At 42.6% G+C, this 25,108-nt stretch overlaps 1 protein-coding gene across 2 annotated transcripts; it reads right to left on the reverse strand.

Annotated features, from left to right (window-relative positions):
* Positions 1-1,856: 1,856 nt before the first annotated feature.
* PGAM5 (PGAM family member 5, mitochondrial serine/threonine protein phosphatase) lies at positions 1,857-12,824 on the reverse strand. 2 transcript variants are annotated; one of them, XM_065851713.2, is made up of 6 exons: positions 12,531-12,824; positions 8,315-8,493; positions 6,759-6,884; positions 5,911-5,999; positions 5,471-5,601; positions 1,857-3,614 (listed from the first exon to the last, which is right to left on the reverse strand). In XM_065851713.2, the coding sequence occupies exons 1-6, from the start codon at positions 12,797-12,799 to the stop codon at positions 3,464-3,466; spliced, it is 945 nt and encodes a 314-aa protein (XP_065707785.1). In that variant the 5' UTR covers positions 12,800-12,824; the 3' UTR covers positions 1,857-3,463. The 2 variants fall into 2 exon arrangements, with proteins under 2 accessions (XP_065707785.1, XP_065707784.1); XM_065851712.2 differs by having other exon boundaries at positions 5,471-5,604; positions 12,531-12,823.
* Between the last annotated feature and the right edge of the window lie 12,284 nt (positions 12,825-25,108).

Below are 25,108 nucleotides of genomic sequence, written 5' to 3' on the forward strand. Positions count from 1 at the left end.
CAGCTGGGAGATGGACGTGGGGCTGCGTGTAGGACAAGAGAAGCGGGTCAAGGAAAAACCCTGGCGTGCTGCTGCAAGCCGGGGAAAGCTGAGGAGACGGGCGACACCGCGGGGTAGCTCAGAGGCGCTGCCTGCGAGTGCTGGCGGGCAGCGGAGCAAACGCGCCGGGGCTCAGTGCTGCCGGCCTGTGTGCACAGGGGTACTGCACCCGGCTCAGTGCTGCCGGCCTGTGTGCACAGCGGGTACTGCAGCCGGCTCAGTGCTGCCGGCCTGTGTGCACAGGGGTACTGCACCCGGCTCAGTGCTGCCGGCCTGTGTGCACAGGGGTACTGCACCCGGCTCAGTGCTGCCGGCCTGTGTGCACAGCCGGTACTGCACCCGGCTCAGTGCTGCCGGCCTGTGGGCACAGCGGGTACTGCACCCGGCTCAGTGCTGCCGGCCTGTGGGCACAGCGGGTACTGCAGCGCACTGCACATCGCAGCGACTGTTCGCACACCGTACACCCTGCAATAGGTTCATGATTTGGCACAAACCTAAAAAACTGCACTTAATGCTTCTGCAAGCCTAATAGTGCCTTTAGTATCTTTTTTCTTTTTTAAATTTTTTGTTCTTTTAGAAGTTTTTTTTAAAAAAGTGGCATCCACTTACAATGGGCACATACAGTATTTCTTCTGGGATTTCTGAGCGGAATGTGTTTTAATGCCTCTTTCTTTCCTAAGTTTGATTATTTGGTGCAATAGGTCTCTGCCGGGGAAGAGCATTCCTATTTTAGAAATTATTTTTTTTAAAGGCTCATTTAGCTCTTTCTCTGTAATTAAGCCTAATGTAAACAATGCCTTTGTCATTCTGGATAAATTGTGCAGATGTTTAACTGCCTAATACCATGTTAAGGTCAAATTCACGTGTAAGTTGCTGGGTGTGCAGCTGCTGTTTTCCACCCTGCTCCTTCAGCTGTTGTGTGGCCACAGTGCCCTTTTGGTAAGAGTTCGTCAGAGCCAGGAGACTGACATTAACACACTTCTTTTTTCCTTTTTACCTTTGTTATGCTGTGCTTTTTTAAAAAAAATTATTTCAATGTATATTACTGGTATGTAGTCAGATGGCACACGCTCCCCCTACACCCACCTTTCACTTGGTAATTTTGTTTTGGTGCAGTCAAGAGAACATTTTTTAATCATGTTATATAACATGCATTAGTCCAGTTGTACTGCATCTTAAGATGTAATTTTTCTAATAATATACTCACTCTAGCTATTAAAAAAATAGCAATTTATGTAGCAATTTGATCATTCGTGATTGTGAAGAAAGCTCTTCTACATACGGCCTGTAGAAACGCCTTACATCAGATTGATATTGCTCGTGTTTTCTTAGCCAAAAGTTCACTTTTAAAGGTGCAAAAGATTAGTTGTTTGTTTTTTCGTTTGTTTTTTATTAGTCAAGTGTCATGTTAAAAATATAGAATTACCTTGCTTTCTATTCAGAAATGAAGCGTCAGACCGTTTAGCGCATGGGGCACAGCGGTATGCCCACCTCACCAGCTGTGGCGCTCCTGTTCCACGTGCAGTCAGTGATACAGCCCTGGAACACAAAGGGCTGCAACCAGAGCCCAGCTGTCACCTCTTGTGAGCTGCTCGTACACATTTCTGTGGATGATAATTAACTCTGAACAAGTTACTAGCTTTTCCGTTTAACTCCAAATATCTGAAATGTAAAGTTGGTAAACGAACTGTTGCCCCAGTCAATGGAGGATGCCAAGACTGCTTGGCTGGCAGGGACACACCAGGCCCTGAGCAGCACTTCAGCCACATGTTCTGGAGCAGACAGTTACACAGCTCCCCAGCCCAAGAGACAAGGAAGAAAGGCAGACCAGTTATTTTATTCAAAACTTTTTAAAAGTTAATAGACAAAAACTGATAAATTATTCTCGTTGCATCAATGAGAGATACGTCATGATGGAATCCTCTTGCCCCCAAGACTTGCACGACACAACGATCATGTTTTGTTCCCTACTAGCCCCATTTTCCTTGCAATGATCCTGATGTAGCAGTCCTGTATCAAACAAGCCCTTAAACTTTGTCTCGGGCATGTGTCATGATTGCGCTTCATCCAGCTGACAGGAGCCAGCATAAGGTCTCAGCAACATCCTTGGTGCTAAGAGAACCGGCCAAACCAGTTACATTTGCTATAGTGGTATGTGCTCTGGCACCAAGGCACATGAGGCATATGGTGACATTTTTCAACATTCCAACTATTAAGTGAGGTAAGTTACTACACCAGGTTGGGTGCCAACAGCCTTAACATGAAACGCTTCTGAGCCCTCCCTTCATAACTGAACCCTAGTTTTCAGCCACCCCCTTTTTCCTAGCACAAGTCCCGCGATGTTGGAGCTGTACAGCGTTGTGCAGCAGCTGTGCTGCGCCTTGGCCTAGAGAAGCCAACCCACAGATATTTTTCACCATTCAGGCAAGTTTTAAGCAGCAGTTTTCTCCAATACTGCAGAACCTGTGACTTGAAATATCACTGCCTGGAACTGAGCGGTGTTATTTCTGTACTCTGAAAGGAAGGTATTGACATCTACCAATCAATAGGAGCAAAGACTCTACTCCTCAAAAATGTGTGAGTCAGTAACTGGAAGCACATGCAGAAGACTGCTGCTTTCCTTCCATCTTACTGCTACAAATTCATCCCTACGTCCCTCTACAGCCCAAGTTTTAGTTAAAGGCTTTACGAGACTGAAAAACACTGCCCAGAATAGCTTAAGTACTTCCTGAGGATGGAGGAACGCTTCACATAAGGAGCAGTTAATTCTAGCACCACAGCTCTGAGGCAAATGTGTTTTTTTTACCCTCTTTGCTTTATGCTTACAAGATCCAGGCACAGTTTACAAGAGCTTTTTCAGACGGCTGAGGGGAACAATGACCACATAAACATACATCCTCACCAGCTTACAAAAGCTGAAGCCTTACCCCTTTGAACAGCAGAATACCATTTGTCACTTCTTCTGCAAGAACTGAAACAAGCTGTCGTCCGCTTCAGTTTTACCTGCAGCGCAATACAAGGCTGTTCAGTTCCCACACCAATTGCTTCCCTGCACAAGAAAAATATCCACCGCACAAGAAAAATATCCACCGGAGCAAGTTTTGGTTATAGAAATTCACAGGCTAGGACAACAGTCAGTGCTCCTGCAACTGCAGAGCACAGAGACATTCAATCTCTTTGTATTCCAGAGCTGAATTCTGGGGAATACTTGAGGATTGGACAGCTTCAGGCTTACAAAGATCTCTTCTCTTCTGGGCTGAAAGGCAGATATGAGTATGTATGAAGGAGGCAAGAGGGCTAAAGGATATTTTTAAGACAGCATCACACCTCAACATAACAGATAAAAATCTAGTGGTACTGTAGCTGAATGTACTAGTGCAAAGAGACTAGAGGCAGCTCCTGGACAGCCATCAGTCTTGCTCGTTCAGGTGCGCGTGATTTTATCTGGGGGCATGAAACCTGTGTCACCCAGCGTTCGAAGTGCCACTCTTCCATTCGGACGTATCACCAAGTGAGTTATACTGCCATTGTTAAGAGACATGCGCAGCCAGCCTTCTGGGGGGAACTGCAATGCTCTAGTAAAAAAAAAAAAATATAAAAAAGTTATTAATTCATAAGCAGTTATATTAACATGCCACTCACAGCATCACCTCCTGTTCCAGCTACGGCAAACAAAGAAAACTGTTGGTCATTCTGCAGCTTGCATGCAAATGCTCCCCCAGTCAGCCTTGGGAAAAATATTTTTCTTGTGCAACCGATATGAAAACGTAGCATTGGTAACTGGACCAGTGCCAATAATGCACTTGCATAAGCAGAGTCCAGCAGATGGGTATGATTATTGTAGACAGGATTAATTCAAATCGACAGAAGGTGGAAACTGTAACGTGGACGGGCTGCTGGGAGCACTCTGAGCAACCTCGAAACAAACAGGATGACACACAGCACGGGCTCACTGCAGCACCACAAACCCTGTGCAGCTCAGGACTGGTGGAGAAGACGGCAGCACCTCAGTGGCCTCCTCCGCAGAACACAGGTGTTAAGTGGCAAACAGCGCGCTTTTATCCACTATTTTAGCCTTGTCAACATGGACAGGTGCATAACAAGAGTAGAGAGGAGGCAGACAGGAATTCCTTGCACTTGCCTGTATATGCCTATGGAATAGATTCACAAGAAGTACTCTTCATCAGCTCTACTGTTCCCCAGGAGTGGCAAGAAAAAGTACCTCATGCTTTTTGTAGAAACACAGAATCACAGCTAGCCTCCAGCTACTCTAAAATTCCTAACAGGACAGCCTCGGGAGCTCAATCAATTGCAGTAAACAGCTGGAGAAAACATGAAGTTGTCTCAGACATATTTTGCCTCAGATAACAAGGAATAACTTGGTTTTGGCGCTCTGACAGTCTTTCAGAGAGGCTAAGAAACTGAGTAACAAACAGCTACAGTCAAGCTAGGTTCAAAGGGAACGCTACACGGATCGTGGCCAATTGTGGTATCAGATGGGCTGGAATGGAAGGCACAGAAGTTAAAAATAAGAGGGAAGAAACAGCAAAAAGTATATGGCTATTTCAGAAAAAACTTAGGTAGCAGCAAGATGATCTCTCTTGGCACAGCAAAGAATTTTCTGTTTACCTGATCAATATTTTTAAGTATAGCAATTTTGAAGCACTCTAAAGCAGGCCACAGAGCAGAGAGGCTAGCATTTAACTAGCTCAGCTAAATAAAGCTCACTGAAATTGTTATAGGTATTGATCAGATAAAAGTTTAATCACATCTGCCCTGCTCAAGACAAATGGTATTACAGACAGTGTTTTGTTGATAGGGAAGAGGAATAAAACAGACTCAGCTGACTGGATACAGAGACAGGCAAAGATCCAGAACTGTTTTCTCCTTCATGAACAACCTTGATGATGGTGGAAAGATCCACTCTCCCCTCTAATCCAATACTGGATGTTATTGCAAAAACACACTAATACAACTTGAACATAATACAAAAATTTCCATTAGTAAAGAATTCCCTAAACTACATCAATCATTCATTATATAAGATCAGATTCATATCACCTCAAAAAAGACACATCCAGATAGATGCTCTATTTGTTCTTTTCCAACAGGCATTGTCCTCAGGTTTATAGAAAGCAGAAGGAAATGGTACTAAAGAGACAGTTCAGATGTACAAACAGGTTTCAATTTTCACCGATTTAGTCATTTTCACTTTAAAATTAGCATGAAAATGTTCCAATTTTCAAATTTGTCCTCTATATGCAGTTCAATCCTGTGATGGAGTTGCAGAAGCATCTGCTCACAGTGCAGGCACAGATCTCCAACCACATCAAACAAGCCCAATCCACACATTGCTCACGGTGCCATACGCCAACGCGGATTTAGTAAAACCTTTTAAAGAACACAGATGAACACGTGATCTAACACGTACCTGCACACGATATAGCGGATCACGTTGGCATGGCAGACAAAGATCTCATAGCTGTCTTCTTCCTGCTTCGCATCAGCTCTATGAATGAAGTTTCGAAAAGCAGCCTCAATTCGAGCTCCATCTTCGTAATACTGCTAATGGCACAGAGTTCAGAGTTAAACACAGCTCAGAGCAGTGTGTGCCACTCTGCATCTGCAGATGGGCTGCAGCCTCTAAAGAGTCCTTCTTCACAGGGTGCACACTTGAGGCTGAACTAATACTTAAAGACTGTAAATTATTTTAACTGTTCTGTACACTTATCAGGGAGAAGAGTACGCAATTATCTAAGGTCTAAGATAAAAAGCATCAGCTCAGACACTGCAAGTTATTGCTACTGTCAATATAAAGTGTATTAAAAACCAAAACCAATGCAGAGAAAAAAAAAAAAAGTAAAAAGTTACCACAGCTTCTGGTTTCCAGTGAGAGACTGGAGGGTCTGGTTCTATAGGTGCTCCCTCTCTCAGCAGATCAGTACTGATTTTTTTGACTCCTGAAATATTAAATACTCATTCAGAAAGGAGTTCTTACTTCTCCTGCCACTGCAAACAGGCCCACAACTCTACAATCCATAAATTTTTCATATTCTTTCTTCAAGAAAGTCTTCCTCTGCTTCCTAAAGACCATTTTAGTCTACACACTTCCTATCAAGGGGTGTGAAACTCTCCATCACACTCGTTTTGTTGTCAGCAAGACAAAGTTTATTCCCACTGAGAACAGCCAGACCAGCTTGGCACAGCAAGTCGAGTCTTCCCAGTCTGCTGCTCTTTGAAGAAACGCACTTGCAAGGATGTTAATCTAAAGCTGTTTGTCAGCTAGCGCATACTGCTAATTAATGCTAAAGCTACACAGAAGGGCCTGTTAACTAACCCAGCCAGCATCAGTACAAGAACTGGAGCGTATGATCCTCTTCTCCCCTGTGCTATTGCCCCCGAGACTGAGGACAGAGCCAATCCTGCTGATCTCTGACAGTCTTTGCTTTACAAAATGCCTCAGTGCAGACCAACCAGCAGAGTTCTACACCGCAGCACATACAGGCAGCAGCGAGTCAGTCAGAGGGGCAGATCCCTCTTGTATTTCTAAAAATAAACTGGAAATAAGCAGAATTGGGGTTGTCAGTTTCTCTGCAAACTCATATTCACACAGGGCTAGAATCTGGCTAACATCTCAACCTTAAAGACAAGCTTAGAATTCTACTGGAAGAAGTTTTAAGGATCAGAAAACAATGAAAAATTAAAGGAAGTCACTTTACCTGGGAGATGTTTGCTTATAATTTCAGTTGTTTCAGTTGCTCTAGTCATGGAGGAGTGGATAATCTGATCAAATTTTAATCCCAAGCTTGCCAGTCTTTGTCCAGTCAGTTCAGCCTGCTCTCGACCTTAAAAATTATATTCATCATATAAATTGGTGACACTCACATAAACACCTCACACAAACTACCAAAAAAGTTGTACGGCGGACATAAAAGGTCTGAATTCATGTCAGGTTTTGTTCCTTTCAAAAAGTAATCAGAAAACATTTTTACCAGAGTCACTACTTATTCAGATCAAGCTTACTTGCTGGATAATTTCAAGTTGCATTTCCATCGGCAGGAAAAGTTAGAGGGTTGTTCGTTCTAGGGGCTGGTTGTTTGTTTTATTTTAAAATATATACATAAAAACCTTGAGAGCTTTTCACTGAAGTATTCAATATCCCTGCCTGCCCCATCCCAAGGGAGCCACTTCCAATCAAAGCACTACCCAAGCCATCTGCCATCTCTCTGTTCCGGGAGCACAGAAGAGGAGACCGCGTCAAACAGATCCACTCAGACCTGACGGTGCTTTTTTCATAAAGGCAACATCACCTTGGAACAGTTAAGAATCACGGCACTTGGATACCCTAGGGAAGGCTTTATTCCGTTTTTCAGGTTGGTAGGTGAAAAGACAGCAGACAGTTTAAGTAATTTATCCAAGGCACAGGATGAGACAGGATTAAGATTATACTTTGTTATCACCTTAAAATAGCATCTTAGTCCTAAAATTAGCATTTCGCTCCTGTTTGCACACTGGTGGTTAAGACTTGACTGGGGAAAGAATGGCTTTTCTACTAAACATTTGACACCAGACTTCCAAAACTCAAAGCAGCACTGCACAGCAATTCTTCCCCCCTCAGAACAGTATTGGCATGCATAGAATCAAGAAAGTGTCCACTGCCTTTTAAGCACACTATTAAAGTAATACTAATTAACATTTGAGACCTAGTCACTGGATCAATTCATTAAGATTAAGACAGACAGAAGTTATTCTCATTTCACGTAACTGATTAACCATATTCCCAGAAACAGTGCATAGTAGCAAATGTGAAACGTATTTAATTATAAACACTCCAACTGAAAGTCAGGGGTATTCTTTTAATAAATCAGCAAAATTAACAACAGAAACACAAGCCACCTTCTAAGATAAATCTATCCCAAAGTTAGTCATGGAGCGAACTTTAAAAGCTTAGCCTTGGGCGATTACGTCAGCCAGCAAGAAAAAGTGCTCAAGCAACCTTAAGATAATTGGAAATTTCCTTTGTGAGGTTTCTTTACAACTGAGTGTGTTTAGAACTTGGTAAAGCAGGTTTTAATGTTTGGATTTAGAGGATCAAAAATAGAAAAAACAAACTTATTCACGACATCCTTCTGCCACAAAGGATCCATGAAGTGGATTAAGGTTTGGCAGAGAGACCCAGAGCAGAGCTCAGTTACCAACCTGTACTCATCAGGACAGCAGCAAGTGAAAACAATTTTCTCAAAGTGCAAAGTATGATGCTTCTAGCTGTACATACCAAGTGGCGTCAGAGTTCTGTCCTTATCTGCCCGGCCATCCAAATTATATTGAGAATGACGGATAAGGAATATGTGCCTGGTGGCTTTTGCTTTGCAGTGATCTAAGCGTGAGGCAAGTTCTTCTTCCCCGGTTTCTTCATTTTTCTTTTTGAGGTTGATAAGAGCCAGTGGTTCACGTCTAAACAAACACATTTAAAACGTCATTTTTAGATAGAGAAGATTTACAGATTGGTAGTCTTCCCTTAGTTCTGGCTATAGCTGAAGTACTGAAATTGACTATTTAGCCATTTATACCACAAAACTGATGCAAACTATCATGCAAAAGCTATAAATAAAAGCCTCAATTAAAAAAAAAAAAAAACCCACACAAAAAACCAACAGTTAATGCTGCAGGTTAAAAGGCGTTACTGACACAGATAAATTTGCTGTTCAGTAACAGCCACTTCTCAATTCACTCCTGGGAAAAAAAAGCAACAAACACAACAGAAAAATCATAATGCAAACCAATGGCGTACACTAAAACATGAAAGCTAAAGTCTGTCTGGACAAGATTGTAAACACTACCAGAGACTTTATACTCAAATTCCTGCCAATTCAATGGTTGTTCTTCGGATTTTCACTGATTTTGTCACAGGTATAATGGTAGTTTTTTTGACAAGAAAAACTAACTGTGAATGATACTGAGGAAGAGAGGAAGAGGTGCTGACTGATCATAAAGGTATGAAAATGTTCTGTATCTAAAAGGCCCTGTGAAAACAACTACAAAATTTGCACTTCATCAATTGCATTTACATCAAATGACTAAAAAAAAAAAACAACAAAAAAACCAAACCCAACGATATCCTAGAAAGACTCCAACGTTCTGCAGTGCACATCAAGAATTATTTTGTGTTTTAAATTAACCAGGTCACATCAGGTCTCTCCAGTAACATTTATTTTTCAGCCTGGAGCGTTCACTTACCCTTTCATCTTCTCCATCACTCTCTCCCCTCATGCCACTTTAATCTTCCTTCCATGCTGTCAGGCCGCACCCCATCACCCCCCTGCACCCCATCACCTTTCCTGTCGCGCATCGCCCCGACAGCTCATCCAGTTCCTCAAGAGGCACCGAGGATTTTCCCCTACCTCTCCCGGTGCCACAGATCAGTGCCACGGATCTGCTGCTGCCGACACCAACACTGCACTATCATCACCAACCCTGCCCAAATCGCCCACGGATTAGTATTCTAGTCCCCCACACAGATCCTCTACCCCATTAATACAAATCCCTTTGCTATGCCTCTCCACCTCGGAGCATAAATCCTCTCCCTTGATCTCATAGTTAAAGAACAGTTAATTTATTTAATTCATACCAGATGTCACTTCTTCCATTATAATAATTATACTTTATTTGTTTATGGATTTTCAGTCAAGAATCTAATTTGTACTCAGCTAGAGACAAAGTAATTTGGTCATAGAAAATTGCTGCTTCACATACCTATTTCTACAGTTCACCGCAAGATTGGTTTTTAAAAGCCCTGCATCCATTTTGCTCTAGCAAAGACATGATTTCTATCAAACAATGAAGCTCAACACATTCCTTAAGCTGTTAACACAGTTCAGTGAAGCATTAAAAATGAAACAATAGTCAAATAACAAGAAGTTTCATTGCTATTTCATGGGATACTTCTTTTGATTCAGTAGAAACTATATTGCTGGAAAGATCCATTAGGAGAACAGAAAAAATGTTTGAAAAATTTAAGCACGTTTGTAAAGTAACACAGGGATTAACTCATCCTACAGAAGAAACACGTAACAAGAAACGCCCGAGTGGAAATCCTGCGCTCTCCCCTCCGGCACCCCAGAAGTTACTCAATGGTAATATGTGCTCTGAAAAGCACCAGCTGCATTAACGAGTCATGAGAAGATAGCCAAGCTTAACAATATTTTTAGCATAAGCTAGTTTTAGAAAGTTTATGAGCAGGAAAACTTTTAATACTACTAAGACTTAACTTCAGTAGGTTCTTCAAGGCTGCTGACACTCAGAAGCTGACAAATTCTGTTTTCTGCATTCCCTTATAAAAAACAAAATCACCAAAGATCATAGGTGGACAGAACTTCGCTAAAAAGCAATGGCAGTGACAGGAACCACATTTAAACCCTACTAAAATAAAAGTATCACTTAATCCATGACAGCTCCCTTTTCACCTGCATGTCACCGAAACTTGTTAGTCAGCCCGACAAATGTCTTCATTCTGGTAACATACTTTGAAATCCAGGTATTTATAGTTTGATTTCTAATAAAACTAATTGCAAGAACCACTCAGAAAATATAGGAAGGTACATGCAGTCCAGAAATTTAGAAAATAATTCAAAGCCTTCCCACCCCATCCCACACCAAGCTTTCCAGTGAACAGAAGCTTTATTAGAACAAAGTATTTTACATGAATGAAACTATATCTAGTCTTGTCCAAGAATTGAGCTGTACAATTCCTGTGCAAGTGGCACAGACCAATGCAATGGAACATCCTAGGTGTAGCATCAGATCAGATCAAGGAAGTTTGAAAACAAGGTATTTGCATTATTTTGTTTCAAACTTGAAAAGCCATCAGTTGTTAATAGTGTAGTATCTGCTTATTTGCTCCTGATTTGACTTTGTAAATCATTCCTCGCCCCCAAAAGAGAAGCGGTCAGATGCTCTGTGTATCTATAAGCCATTTAATAACTTTACATGTTAAGTGTTTCTGCCAACATCATCCAAAAACCAATATTAAGACTTCAACCAGGTGTGGGCCAAAGCCACACTACACCAATTGGTAGACACCAAGCAGCAGAAAACTAAAATTGATCTGTGTTAATATATTTACATAATACATTTCCACTGTTTGCACATTATGATAAATGGCGATACACTACACTAACCTTAACTGCTAGTAACTGTTATCTAGCTGTATTTGTTCAGGCACTTGGGACGACTGCATCACTTACACCACAATCTCTACTTCCTGAATTGGCTAAAAAAAAAGAAGAGTTATACAAGTCTGAAAGTACTTCAGAATCCCTGAAGAAAATCAACCATTTTTCTGAACTAAAAAGGCCTGGATGTGCAACTGAACATCCTTTAGTACCTCTCTCTGTACAACTGCTAAACCAGGTACAACCTTATTCAATGAAAATTTTGGTTTTATAATTAAGGTGTACATAGTCCTATTTATATGAGCGTTTGATTCTGTAGCATTTCAAAAACCAAAACAAGATGCATTATACAATAAAAATCTGTTAGTGCTTAAGTTTGGATTTACTATGATTAAACTGGAGCCTGACATATGTGTCCCTGGGGAGATAATTCTACCAGACAGAAGCTAAATGTGCCAAACCTCAGTACAGATATTTGCACATCCTAATTAAAAAATCAGAAAAAAAATGTCATTAACCCTTGGGTGAACATATTCCAACACTGAAAAACACAAGTCAGGTTCAAAGCAACGTTACAAGGATTTACAAACACCAACTTGCAGGGTCACGGCCAACACGAGCAGTAGGCCTGACACACACCCAGCACATGCAATGCTTTTCATCCACAAGAGTGCTCCTATTGAACACAGAAATCTTGGTGTAGACATAAAGTGATATCGAGATATGGCTAACACCATGTTAAAAAAACACAGGCACATCTACACATTTATCACAAGCCAAGGCTTCGCAGTCTCACTGCATGGAAGCGTTAGAATGAAGGGATCTGCACATCTTCACACGGGGAAAGTCTCTGAACTACCTAAAGCAAAACACAGTGAGGGCATCCCTTCAGAGCACACAAGTGCCCCTGAATGTCAAGAATTTTCAAGGAGAATCAAGAATTTCAACTGCATTCTGCTCTGAACAGCCTACCACCTCAAATTTCACCTGAAAAAGGGTCCTGTGGATTCTCGACCTGACCCCGGAGCCATGGGGTTGCCCAGTCCCGGGCTGAGCCCCTGTCCCCGGGCTCGGATGGGCCGCGGGCGAAGGCTCCAGCTCAGCGGGGCTTTGGCAGCTCCCGCGGGGCAGCCCGGGCCCCCCTGCTCGTTCCCGCCGAAGGGCGCTCACCCCCGCAGCCCCGCTCCCAAAGGCGTTCACCGGCAGCTCCCGCCGCCCCGCGGCTGCTGGTCCCTCCGGGCCCCTCGGCAAGGCCACCCGGGAGCTGGTCCCATCCAGGCGGGCAGGGAGCCGCCGCCACCTCAGCCCCGCCGCGCTCACCTGTCCCAGTTGCTGTCCCAGTAGCCGCCGGTCCCGGCGGGTCTCTCGATCCAGCCGGGGGCCGGCGGGCAGGAGGCGGCGGCGGGCGGCAGCAGCAGCAAACCCGGCGGCGCGGCGGACGCGGAGGGAACGGTGGCGGGAGCAGCAGAGCCCCCCGGACGCGGCTCGGCGTCGCCGCCCCGAGCCGGCTGCTTGGCCACGGCGGAGAAGAGCACGGAGCCGCCCGCCAGCCCGCAGGCGGCCAGCGCCAGGGCACGGCGGAACGACATGGCGGGCCGCGTGCCCCCTCAGCCCCGCGCCACCCGCCGAGCGCGCGCCCCGCCCCGGACGGCGCGCGGCGTGGGGCAAGATTCCTCCGCGAAGGGACGGGACGGGCGGCGGGAGCGGCAGCGGCTCCCGCTGCGCCTGGGGAGCTGAGCCCGCCTCAGCCCCAGCCCTGGGCCGGTCCTCCGGGCAGCCTGAGCTCTGCCTCCCTCAGCCGCGCTGCTCAGGCGTCCAGTCGGAGGGGCCGATCCTGCCTGGACAGCCGAGAACCGGTTTGTGCCCCAGCCTGGTGGCCGGGAGCCCGATACGGGCTGGGCAGGGAGATGACTGCTGGAGAGAGTCCAGCGCAGAGCAACGAAGATGCTGAAGGGAGTGGAGCATCTCCTGTGTGAGGAAAGGCTGAGGGAGCTGGGGCTCTGGAGCTTGGAGGAGACTGAGGGGTGACCTCATTAATGTTTATATAAAGGGTGAGTGTCAGGAGGATGGAGCCAGGCTCTTCTCGGTGACAACCAATGGACAAGGGGCAACGGGTGCAAACTGGTATCACAGGAGGTTCCACTTAAATATGAGAAGAAACTTCTTCTCAGTGAGGGTGGTGGACACTGGACCAGGCTGCCCAGGGAGGTTGTGGAGTCTCCTTCTCTCGAGACATTCAAACCCACCTGGACACCTTCCCGTGTTACATCATCGAGGTGTTCGTGCCCTGGTGGGGGGATTTGACTGGATGAGCTTTTGAGGTCCCTTCTAATCCCTGACATTCTATGAATCTATGACATCCAGCCCTGCCTGGTTTTAACCACCCAATGCGGGTGCCAGCGTGAGAGCTCCACTTGCACGAATGGGAGGCTCCAACTTCCATGGGTAAAGACGCATCATATTCAGCTGACTTACAGAGGAATTGGTCTCATGCAGTCCGCATGGGTTCCTGACGTTGGAAACAGAACGAGGGTTTGGGGAAGTACAACTGGCCATCAGTCAGCTGCCCACAGCAGAACTGGTTTGCAGCAGGGCGGCCATTCCCATCCTCACAGCGTATAAAGGAGACTCCTTTGAGAAGCAAGATCTCAGGGTAGCTCCACCAGCGTTGCATCATACAGAAGAAACTATGTGGTCAAACTGGAATGTTAATTGTCGTTAGATCAGCAATGGTACTGCCATAATAACCTTGCAACAGAAGCCTTGGGGAAAGAGAAGCATCTGAAATTAGGCACCAATTTCTACCTGTTAAATTCAGCAGTTTGCAGAATGCTGGTGGATGTTCCAGATTCCATTACTCAGCCTTTGCACATTTAATTACGCATTCTTATCATTCCTGTCCACCTGTTTAAGCTTCACCTCCCTACCCTCATTCCCTGCACCACAAATTGCACTATTTGCATTATCCCACCAACACGCCAGCTGGGTACACAGCTTCCAACAGCAGATTTCAATCAATGTGACTCCAGAACAACTGCAAATAGAGTCTGTTCCCTCCTCCAAGCATACAGGGGTCTGTTCTGCTGAGCTGTGGTGCTTACAGCTCCTTTGTTCGGTGGGACAAGGACGCTGTGCTTGCCCGAAAGAAAATTGTCCTTCTGCTGAAGAAGTTAAATAATTTCCAGCTTTCCCAGCCGAGTGTCTTTCCCCTGTCCACCACTTTGTGTCTCTGTCTCACACATACATGGTGCAGACGGAGAAACAGAGCTGACTGTAGTAGAGTTCTTTGGCTCCAAGACATTTTACACATCAACAGTGGCCCCAGGGGACAGACAAATGAATCAGAGACCCTAATGAAAATTTGCTACAGACTGGATTTTTTTTTCCTCGTCCTTTATCCTTCTTGGCACCTCATTCTCTATATTTAAGGTAGTCAGCTTTGTTTCTTTTTGTATAGCTTTAAAATTTTAATTTGATTATTTTTCTTTAGTTTATCTTGGAAATATTAGCCCTTATCATAGAAGCAGGTGTGTGTATTTCTACTGTATTTCTACTGTGCATGTTCTTTCATATTAAAAGCCCAGAAGGAAAGAGTTTCTTTTCAGAACTTCACACCAAATTCCTCGTAAATAGCACAGTTCTTTTTCCCCAGGTCTCAGACTCCTCGCATCCCACAAATTACTTCTAAATCTTTTCCCTCTATAATGCCTTTTTTATCCCTCATAACGCTCGTTCTCTATTCACTGTCTCACATGTATCCTACCCCTTCCCGCCATCTAACCTGAACCCCAGTTGCTGTATTTGACCTCCAAAAACTCACAAAAGAAGGAAAAACCTGTACCAGATACCATCATGCATTTGGGGACAGGGACAGGCTGAAGCTGGGTGGGACAAATACTATGATTAATGGTAAATATCTTAATTGCTTGGATTCTAAAATCATATGGTTCTGCTTGAAATCTGAGTGTTATTAAAGGGGCCTTGATTGCACAAATAATCTGCCACTCGAGGTCAAAATCCCAGTATAAACACAGGCAAGTTTCCTAAGCACATGACAGCAGCACCGACTCACACCAGGCCCACACTCAGCTCACTGCCAGAAAAGTTTGGGGCTGTTGTTGGGCAATCATCAGAATTGTTTCCTCAGCAAAAATGTATTGCTGAACATCTGGGCAATCTCATTGTGCTAGGAAATGAAAATAGATAATACTGTTTGCCTCAGTGCTGCATTTTGGGTGTCATTCTTCTGCAATGAGACTTCACCATCAGAAATGTTCTGTGCATATGCTCACAATCTGCAGTTTATTTTTGCTTGGCTTAGTCACTAATTCACTTATACAATTCACATGCAAAAGCCTTTTGAGATTATCTAAGGTTTTACTCACTAAGTCAAAAAATGTTATTTTTAATTAGATTATATTTACTATTTGGTAAACTTGGAATTTAATTAGGTTAAAAAACCCTCCAATTAGTTGAAAGTTACCACTAGCTTGAATATACAGTCCTGTATTACATTAGCAACTCCTCCTTGCTCTTTGTTTTTTTATATTTATTCATATTGCTACTATTGTAATCACTTCTATTGTGTTGTATTTCATCTGTGAGCAGAAAATCCATCTAAGAGGATAACCATGTACTGATGGTACCCACTAATGGAATTATTCTGTTAGCTAAAATAGCAACTGCTTGTGCTACTGATACTCCAGGTCCAACACTCAGGGCTGATTCCTGGGGGTGGATGGAGAGATCCCTTCAAGCAAGGTACCCAGGGTTAGGGTGGCCTCTTACCTGTGTTGTGACCAGAGCAAAGCAAACCAGAAGTCAGAAAGCCAGCATGATTGGCAGAAAAGCCTGTACAAATGCGGCCTGACTAAAGGTGTCGCGTTGGCAGGAGCAGCTGCAGCCGCAGAGTTTCCTTCAGCACAGGAAAAATGCCTGTTTTCTGTACGGGACCTGGCTCGCTGCACGGATGAGTCAATGTTTGGATGTTTTACCATTAGCTCCAGGGAGAGCAAGGGCAGGTCTCTAGCCTGCAATTGGCAAGCAAAATTTATGAACTTTCAGGCATTTTTTTTAAACAAAACACTTTGAGTAATAAAAGGATGTTTGAAATGAGGAATATGGAGGTTTTAAAGGCCTTTTCCACCTTCCCAATCTATAAAAAAGAAAAACAAAACGGTAAATTTTTCTCAAAAGAGACAGAGCGAGAAAAAGGAAACATTATGTCATCCAAATGTATTCAGACATATACTATGGACTTACTGCTGGCTCTCTTAAAGGAAATATTGATGTCATACTGGCCTGCTTGAGATCCAGCAAAATATAAATGATACACTAGTTTAAAATTTGGGCTTGTAAAATGATGCTACTTAAGCTCACTTAATATATATGTTTTTTAATAGAGCAAGAGAGAATACTGCTTTTAAGCAACTTTGGTTTGTATGAGTTGCCCAGTTAAAGCAATAAAAGATTTTGAAGGAGATATTTGTATTTGGGCACCCCATCATGTATTTGCACCTTTAGGTGTCTGACAGTTTCAGGTTATTATCAACAAGTCCTTCTCAGTATCTCAGCTTTCAGTCCTTTAAAACCAGAAGGTTTCACTCTGCCAAACACAAACATTCAGAGTTACAAATCAAAAGACACACCAAAATTATATTTCTGAAAGGAAGGACCTAAATAAAAAAGAGTAATTTTGGAACTGGTGAACTAGTTTTATTAATACATTCTAGCCCTTTCATTAAGTAAACACATTCAGTGGTGCCCCTGAAGTCCTACTCATGAAACTAAGGGTTTAAAACAGCAAAACTAACACTGCATTATCTGATGTAACGCTCTAATAAATAATGATGTATCATGCCAGAAGGGTTTAACTTGAAACAGATGGGCTAAGGAATGGAAACATAAGCAAAGTACTTTACTGTAATCACTATCCAGGAAACAAAAGGGGATTTTACATTATTGCCTCAAGGACTGCCCCTCCCACGCCATTTTTGTCTTAGAGAACAGTAAACTCTTATTTTGCTAATGAAGCACAGGTGCTGCTGATGGCTCACGACAACGCAACAGAACTCAGGCATTTTCATAATCCTGACCAGCAAGGGAGAATTTGCTTTTGCAACAGCATTTGCTGCTTTTGCAAAGTTGAACTGATCTCTCTATATTTTTTTTTCCTGTTTTAGAAATGAAAATAAGCTCTGTTGCATTTGTTAGTTCTTCAGTATTAATTTAGGTACCAGAGAGTAGGCTCTAAACCCTGCTCTACTTGTAGGTGCATTGGCAAACCTTTAAAAGACCTGATGTGCAAAATTCACTTAGCAGGAGAGAAAGCACTCTGCTTGCAGAATCATTTGAGGTCCTGCGATGTACACAATTACATCATTTAGGAGATTTCTAGTTTTAACAATCCATTTAATTATTTACAATAAATATAAAGGCAAAATTCTAACTCCCCCCAAATGCATATTCTTTCCTAACTTTCTGTCGGGAGCTGTTGCAGATATTCCCTGCTTTACTTCAGCAGTATCACACCAGGGATGGGCTTGGCCCAGGCTGTCTAAATTCCGCTGTTCTTTTTTTTGGAAACAAGCATTTAAATGCAGTGTTTTCACATACAAGCTGCATTGAGGCTGTGTAGGCAAAACCTTGGGATGAAATAGGTTTTGGGGTGCTAACTACCAGTCTGCAGAACCTGCCAGATAGTGAACCACACGTGTGACATTGTCTGCAGGCGACACAGCAGAAACAGCAGCTGCAGCTCCGATTTAGCCAGAGCAGCTTTCCCAACACCATCCCTGTTTCAGAGATGAAGGTCCAGACCGAGCAAAGCACCTGGAGTGCACTGCCTTTAAATACATGAATAATCTTTCTGAAGTCAGTGGACCTCGTCAGTATTGTGCCAGTGTTTAAAAACCCCACATGTTTCAGGAGAAATAATGAGCTCGACACTTACTTTCCTCAGATTTGGGGAGTGTTGGAGAAGTAGGATTTTCGTATTTCAAGCTTTTCTCTGCAATGCTGAAGATGTTTTTTTTCCCTCACTCATAGTGAGGACTCAGAAACGTCCATAAGCAAATGTTTACTTAAGACTTTCAGGAGCATGGGGCCTTAAAAACCCCAAGCATTGTGAGATCAGTCCAAATAGCTTGAGAAGTAAGAAAAATCAATGGGATATTCACCTATTTAAACGCAGCTGTGTGCTTAAGTGTCTTATTACACATTCATCACACTATCTACTACGTTTGGTACAAAGCCAGGAGCTAAGAATTGTTGAATATTAATTGCTATTTTCTTGATTTACTGTGTGACAACCACTCCAGTAAGACATGGCCTGAGAACGTTGTTTTGGGTGCTCTACAGAGACTCAAGGAGCTCAAGCTCCTTTCATACTCATGTGGATGAATTTCACACTGCGTGTGCTGTGTTTGTACCTCTAGGGCGAACACCAATGGAAAGATGAATTTGTCCCAGTGACAGTATTTCTCAAGAAAAAAGGGATGTAACGTACATCTACATGACTGCTGAGACCCAGAAATAGCTTTGCCTCTGCTGAGAGATGATGAGCACAGCATCGGACTGAGCGCTGTCACCTCGCAGCGTGGTCCAGAGCCTTTGCTTCCAAATGAGGGGAGTTAGTATAGTTCCTGTGTCTGTTCTGCGTTTATTTTTGCCTGAACACAAAATGCAAAGTTCAGGACTGGGGAAACGGAGTCTAATCTCAGTTACAACAATCAGCACCTGGATCCTGTGGAAATATTCCAAACTTGCATTAGTATAACTGAGAGCTGTCCTGCAGCACGACACACCCCTCCACAATCTGAACTTGATGTTATTTCACCCGAGAATTTAATTTTTTCGATCAACAAGTAGAAGATCATGGAGAGCATCTTCTCATATTACAATACTCATTACTGCACATGTCGTCTTTCTGTTTCATTCCCAACACTAATAAGCACAGGACCTAATTATCCCCATTTATAAATAACTTTCTCCATCCTATCTCTGTCCAACAACATTCTGGCAGGCATCCTCAGTGGAAGATTTGAAATTATGTCCCTGCCAAAACCCATTGCTGCTGATGAATCACAGCACACACAACTGAGAGGCTGTGGTTGCTTTTATAAATATCTGCACACATACATACATATATATGTGTATATATTTGTATAGCACTGCTTTCACATCCCCATGCAGGGGATTGCTAACAACAGGAGCAGAGTTAATGCTGTGATACCTTTGTTGCTCCTCTCCTCATCCAGTGATACGGTTTCCACAACATCCTGTGGCAATTTAATCTGCTTTCCAGAAAAAGCTCTGCCTTGTGTTTTCATTCTGCTTTTTGGTAATTTCATTTAGTGTTCACTGTTTCTTGTATTGTGGGGAACAGAGATATTAATTCCTTATTTTCTTCCTCCATGGCATTAATTATGTCATTTATCAGCTTTAAATCAACTGGGTTCAAGACAGTTTTTGATGGCAGATGCTCCAGAGAGAAACTCTTTGAAGAGAATTGTTTTTCTGTCCCAACTGAATTGCCACTAGCACTTTGTTGCTACAGCCTGGTGTGATTATCAGTGACTTTGCTTCAAAAATAAGGAATTGCTGAAATTAACTACAGGTTCATTAGGTTAAAAAATTGTTACTCTAAGCAGGTATTTATGCAGAATTCTTTAAAAAATATTGGCAAAACACACATTCAGCAGCCATTGTGGTAGCAATAGCTGAAATACACTGTATACATTTTATGCAAGTTTTCTGAATCTGCGTTTCAGGTCTTCTATAACATTTTATATCTGCAAAATGAAGAGTAATAAGCAATTTACTGTCGCTCCAAATTGAATCTACGTTTTGTAATGAATTTACTATGTCATATAAAACATAACTTCAAGCTGTAAACTGGCCTGGGGAAAAAAAATTATGTATGTTTTCTTCTTGCCAACTTCAACAATTTGCGAAGGGAAATGACTTTTACAATGCCTCGCTCTGGCTTTTTTACAGCGCATTTGACAGACACATGGCATTGAAAGACTAGCTGCTGCTTAAAATTAAAAAATAGACTTTGTACTAAAACTGTTCCTCCAAGGTAAATGCGAAGGAATGGGGAATTTCCAAAAACGGGTGCCTGTCCTGTGAGGACAGAGCTCCATTTGAGCTTCTCCCTGCTCGTCTGCCTTCAGTCCCCAGACAAACCTATCGCAGGGCTCTGGAGATGTGTGTTATTACTCTGCCTTACACCCCTGCCATCATCAAGGCCCTGCCTACATTATAACCTTCTTTCTGCAAAATAATGATGGAAATCCAACTGAGGCAGGAACTTAGAGCGTGCTGATCCAATCAGCGCTTCATGCTGACAGAAACTGGAGGAAATCTTCCTTTCCTTTGACCTGAGCTGTAGGAATGCTCTCTGCAGTCCCACACCTCTGCCACAAGTGTCCATATGGTTGTCATAGAGCCTCTACCAACCAATGCCCCATTGCCGGCAGGTTTCAGACCTGGCCACAAGGAATGGCCACATGACCCAACACTGCACATCTCTCAGCAACTGAAATCCAGGGGTTCTCAACTTCTGTGTCACACTGGAACAGCAGGATGCTCAGATTCCTTCTGGTGAACAGTCTCTGTGGGAATATATATAAATACACCAAAACCAAGGATAGCGCACCCCAGCTTTCTGGTACCCAAAAAGGACTCTCTCCATCATTTGTGACATAGTGCTGAAAAGCAATTCTGCAGCATCAAGGGCTTAAGATATATATTAAAAGAGTCTGTGGAGATATATCTCGAATTTGTGTACATACGATGCAAGAAAAAATTTATTTTCAAAAATGAATGAAAATATGTATAAAGAATTCTATTATAAATTCTGTAAAAATGAAGGAGAAATACAGTAAACTATCATGGTATATTTTCTTATGAAGGTTTTACAGGTTTTGAAAAATGTAGCTATTCTGTACTTCAACATAAGTGGAAATAACTATATTTATTTTGCCTTTACAGTTAAATAAGTTCATGCAACTTCTATTTACACATGTGCACGACTTATCTTCCTACTCCTCAAAGCAGGATGTGCCTTCCTGTGCTAAAAATCCCAATGAGTAGTAATTTCTAACTCTCTCCTGCCCGTTTATTAGAAAGGGAGTACTGAGTAAAAGACCACACTAGCGAAATAATCATTTTGTGCGCTAACAAACAACATTATTCCTTCTTTGATATTCTTCATGTGCTATTAATAAGGTGTTGTAGATAAAATAAATATGTATTTCTGTACAACACTAAAACAGACACAGAAAAGACAGGAAATAACAACAGCTTTCTCATGACAACGCAGCATCTTAGTCCTTGCTCTCAAGAAGTGAAAAGCTGGATTTCCTCAGCAGCCCACAACATGTCAGTGGCTGCGAAACTCGTCTCTCGCTGTGTTCTGTGCCACAACAGCACATTGCAGTGTCCCCCCTTCCTGAGGTCACTCCAACCTACAGCTATTTCTTTTACTGTATTTCTGCTCAGTAACTGTAGTTATATATATATACACAACAATTCCAATAAGCAGGCAGGGAAGGGCAGAATCGCTTAAGGCAATGAAGCATATGGTCTCTTGGAATGAGGATAGTGCTGTGTGGGTATTATGCAGAGGGTTTGGATTGTAAGGAAATACGCAGGAGGTCAAGGGAAGGATCAAGGCAGAAATGTCTTTCATATATTTCCTGAAACAGCTTTCCAATGTCTGTGCGAAACACCAAGACGACCAACACCCATCACACAAACACCCCAAACATCCTTCCCAAGAACATGACCTGAAATTATGCTTTATTTGAGGTTAAACATGCCCCACATCTGCCCTGTTGTGCCTGGATACCTATGGGATGCATCCGCTTGGCCTCAGCCACACAGCTGATCACAGAATGACAGGGTCTGAGCCTCTCACAAAAACACCACATTTTTGAGGTCACGGAGTCACATCCCCATCTGATGTGGAGAGAGGAGGCACAGAAAGACATACGAGTCAGCAGTAATTTGTAGTGGAGCCAGGAACGGGTGCCAGAATGCCTGAGGCCCATTCCTGTGCCTTAAGTGCAGAGCATGTTTCCAGCTGCACATCTAACTGGTGCATCTTACTGCGAACCATAGCTTAGCACTGGGAAACTGCCAACGAGATAGCTGTGCAAAGCATGTGCATTTTGATACAGGAGATTGCGGCCAACAACAGAGCAGTTTGTCTGCATTATGTCATCGTGTGTCTGAAAAATTAGTCATAGCCAAGTAACACCTATTTATAACTACTTGTCTGTTTTTTAAGTCTGTTGTTTTCAATATTTTCTTATGAGACTATAATGGCTGATCCCAAGGCCAGATGGATTCATAATATTAAAGCTGCAAAAGAAGGATCATGCAGTTACTCACTGAATTTACTCAGACATTGCAGTTTCTGCAAGGTGAGGTTTTTTTCCTAAGTAACATTGGTTTGTATTAAAAAAACGCAACAAAACCCCTTTCACCTTCTCTTCAAATGACTGTACAAGAGAAAAAGCTGCCAGTACTTTACATATACATTATTATATTTTTATTTCAGAAAATAGATATTTTTTAAAAGACAAGACTTACCTGTGGTACCCCTATTATTCTAAAATGCTACTAAACTCCTGGGAAAGGTCATGAACTGGCAGGATCTGCTGCGTAAGTTATGTTGTGCACTTCTGCATGTAGTCTGATCAAAGGCTATGCCCACGAATGCAGAAATTATTTTGATTAATGAGGAGTTGATAGAATATCTTAACACAGTCTAGAAATACTGGTAAACCTCACCATTGCCCACAGTGCTCACAAAGGCTCATTTGCTGTCCATCTCAGGCCAGACAGGTTCTAGATCAAATATCACATGAACAGACTATCTCAAGTGCTTTATATTCCCTGTCTGAAAAATCCACACAAGGGAGGCATGTGTAAAAGGTGAGCAGGATGGCAACACAGCCTGATGGAATTTGTAAGGGAAGGAAGACATGAACAATCTTTCTTACAGTCAAGGGATGAGAGTCCCTTCCACAGAAGACACTTTTCTCTTTCTAGGTAAGACCCACTGCCCGAAGCTTTACAAGAGTCCCTGTTCTGTACGTAGCCAGAGCCATGAGTACTGACTGCATGCCTGTCGGCTGAGAAAAAAAGCACTTGAGGGGAAGGAATCAGTTTTCTCATTTGAAAGAACTGGTGAAATACCATCGGTGTGGCTGAAGGGTTCCTGTTGTCATGGCCAAGAGGCAGTTTTCTCAAGGCTGATTTCTGATGGTTGGTTTCAGGTCTCGGCCTCCCCTGAAGGACGGCCCGGCCCCTCCTGCACCTCAGCTCTGAGCACGGGGCAGCTCTCACCGGCACACACACTGTTGCCAGGCTATTTTATTTGCTTACGTTTTACTTAAGTATTTTTCATTTTGTATATTGCTGCTGATACAACCATTTTTTTTCCTGTTAATCAGCTCAGATCAGTTCCATTTAAAATACATCAGATAGGGACACCTGTAACTAGTTTTACTTGAATATATGTACATGTTTATGTATACATTATATACATATAGGCATTATATATATACATATATATAAGGCACTGTAAAAATGTACCATTACTTGTCTAGGGCTGTTATTAATCTGTAAAAGTAGATAATATTTCTTCATATAATTTGAAATGTCTAACCAAGACCTTTTAAAAATGTTTCAGTGTTACAGAGATCTCAGCTGTGAAATAAGCCTTACTTTAAAACTGAAGTTATTGTGACAAGATGAACAAAACCTATTTTGACAATAATTCTAATCTATTTCTTACATAACTGCTCCTCTCTTAAAAGATATCGTCACCTGTATAAATCGTTTCCTTTGTCTCTCCTTATTATGTTCCAAAATGTGAGCTGAAACTTGTCCTGCAGAATGAAAAATAACAATAATGGAAAAGTGAATACAAACTTGGATAATTTATCCATTACTTAAAGACGAAAGCCAAAATCACTGTAAGCCAAAATGTCTTTAAATAAAATGTACTAAAACAGACCATGAACTTACATAATTCTGTTTGACACAGTTAACATAAATGGAGCCTGGTTTTGGCCATTTTACATATAAGGTATAAAGTAATCTCTGCCATGTGAAGACATGATAGCACACAAATATGATGGGCATTTTTAATGAACATGATTCAGTGCATCCTTGCTTAATGTAAATAGCCTATATATACAAATCATGGCACCAGAAATCCTGCAGCAGCTGCTGTTAGGAGGGTTTGGCAACTGTGCGTGTTGTAAGCCAGTCTTACTATTTCCAAAGACTAGAGATAGATAGATAGATAGATAGATAGATAGATAGATAGATAGATAGATAGATAGATAGATAGATAGATGAAGATAGGCTAGAAATTGTACATCTTTGGGATGTATAAATCCAGATATCCTGGACAGAACATTTCAACAAATACCAGTATAACATTTTTTCCACGGTTACTCTGTAGCAATGATTCACAATTGTGCCAGACCACAGGATCCCTCTTAACCCCACAACTCCAATAAAAAGCAGTACAGAAAGCTTCATTTAGTGTTTTCTGGACCACTTGCTGTGGCCTCACAAGCACGATCCATTGGTCACAACTAGGAGACACTTCAAAAAGACTCAGCGTATTTTCTACTGTGCCATAAGCACCTTGAAAATGAGATTTAACTTGCAATCACTTCTTTTAATAGTTTGTCACCTGCGGATTTCACATTGGAACCAGCCTTTCCAGTTCTACTCTTTCCGTTCGCGTTTTGCACAAGTGGAAGTGAAAAAGGGCAGCGCACCATGAACCATCTCGGTAAGTGAATGTATCTGAGGTGTAACTCATGAGGGAAAACCAGACACTTGAAAATACTGAAGTGACTCAAAGG

This window comes from Patagioenas fasciata, chromosome 17, assembly GCF_037038585.1.
Source record: "Patagioenas fasciata isolate bPatFas1 chromosome 17, bPatFas1.hap1, whole genome shotgun sequence".
Lineage (NCBI taxonomy): Eukaryota > Metazoa > Chordata > Aves > Columbiformes > Columbidae > Patagioenas > Patagioenas fasciata.

Excerpts from the sequence above, each read along its gene's own strand:
- PGAM5 (XM_065851712.2), bottom strand. The coding sequence starts at position 12,799 with ATGTCGTTCCGCCGTGCCCTGGCGCTGGCCGCCTGCGGGCTGGCGGGC. Across the intron at positions 8,494-12,530 it reads TGGGACAGCAACTGGGACAG|ACGTGAACCACTGGCTCTTA; the intron begins GTGAGCGCGGCG and ends GTGTTTGTTTAG. Across the intron at positions 5,605-5,910 it reads ACTGGAAACCAGAAGCTGTG|CAGTATTACGAAGATGGAGC; the intron begins GTAACTTTTTAC and ends CTGTGCCATTAG.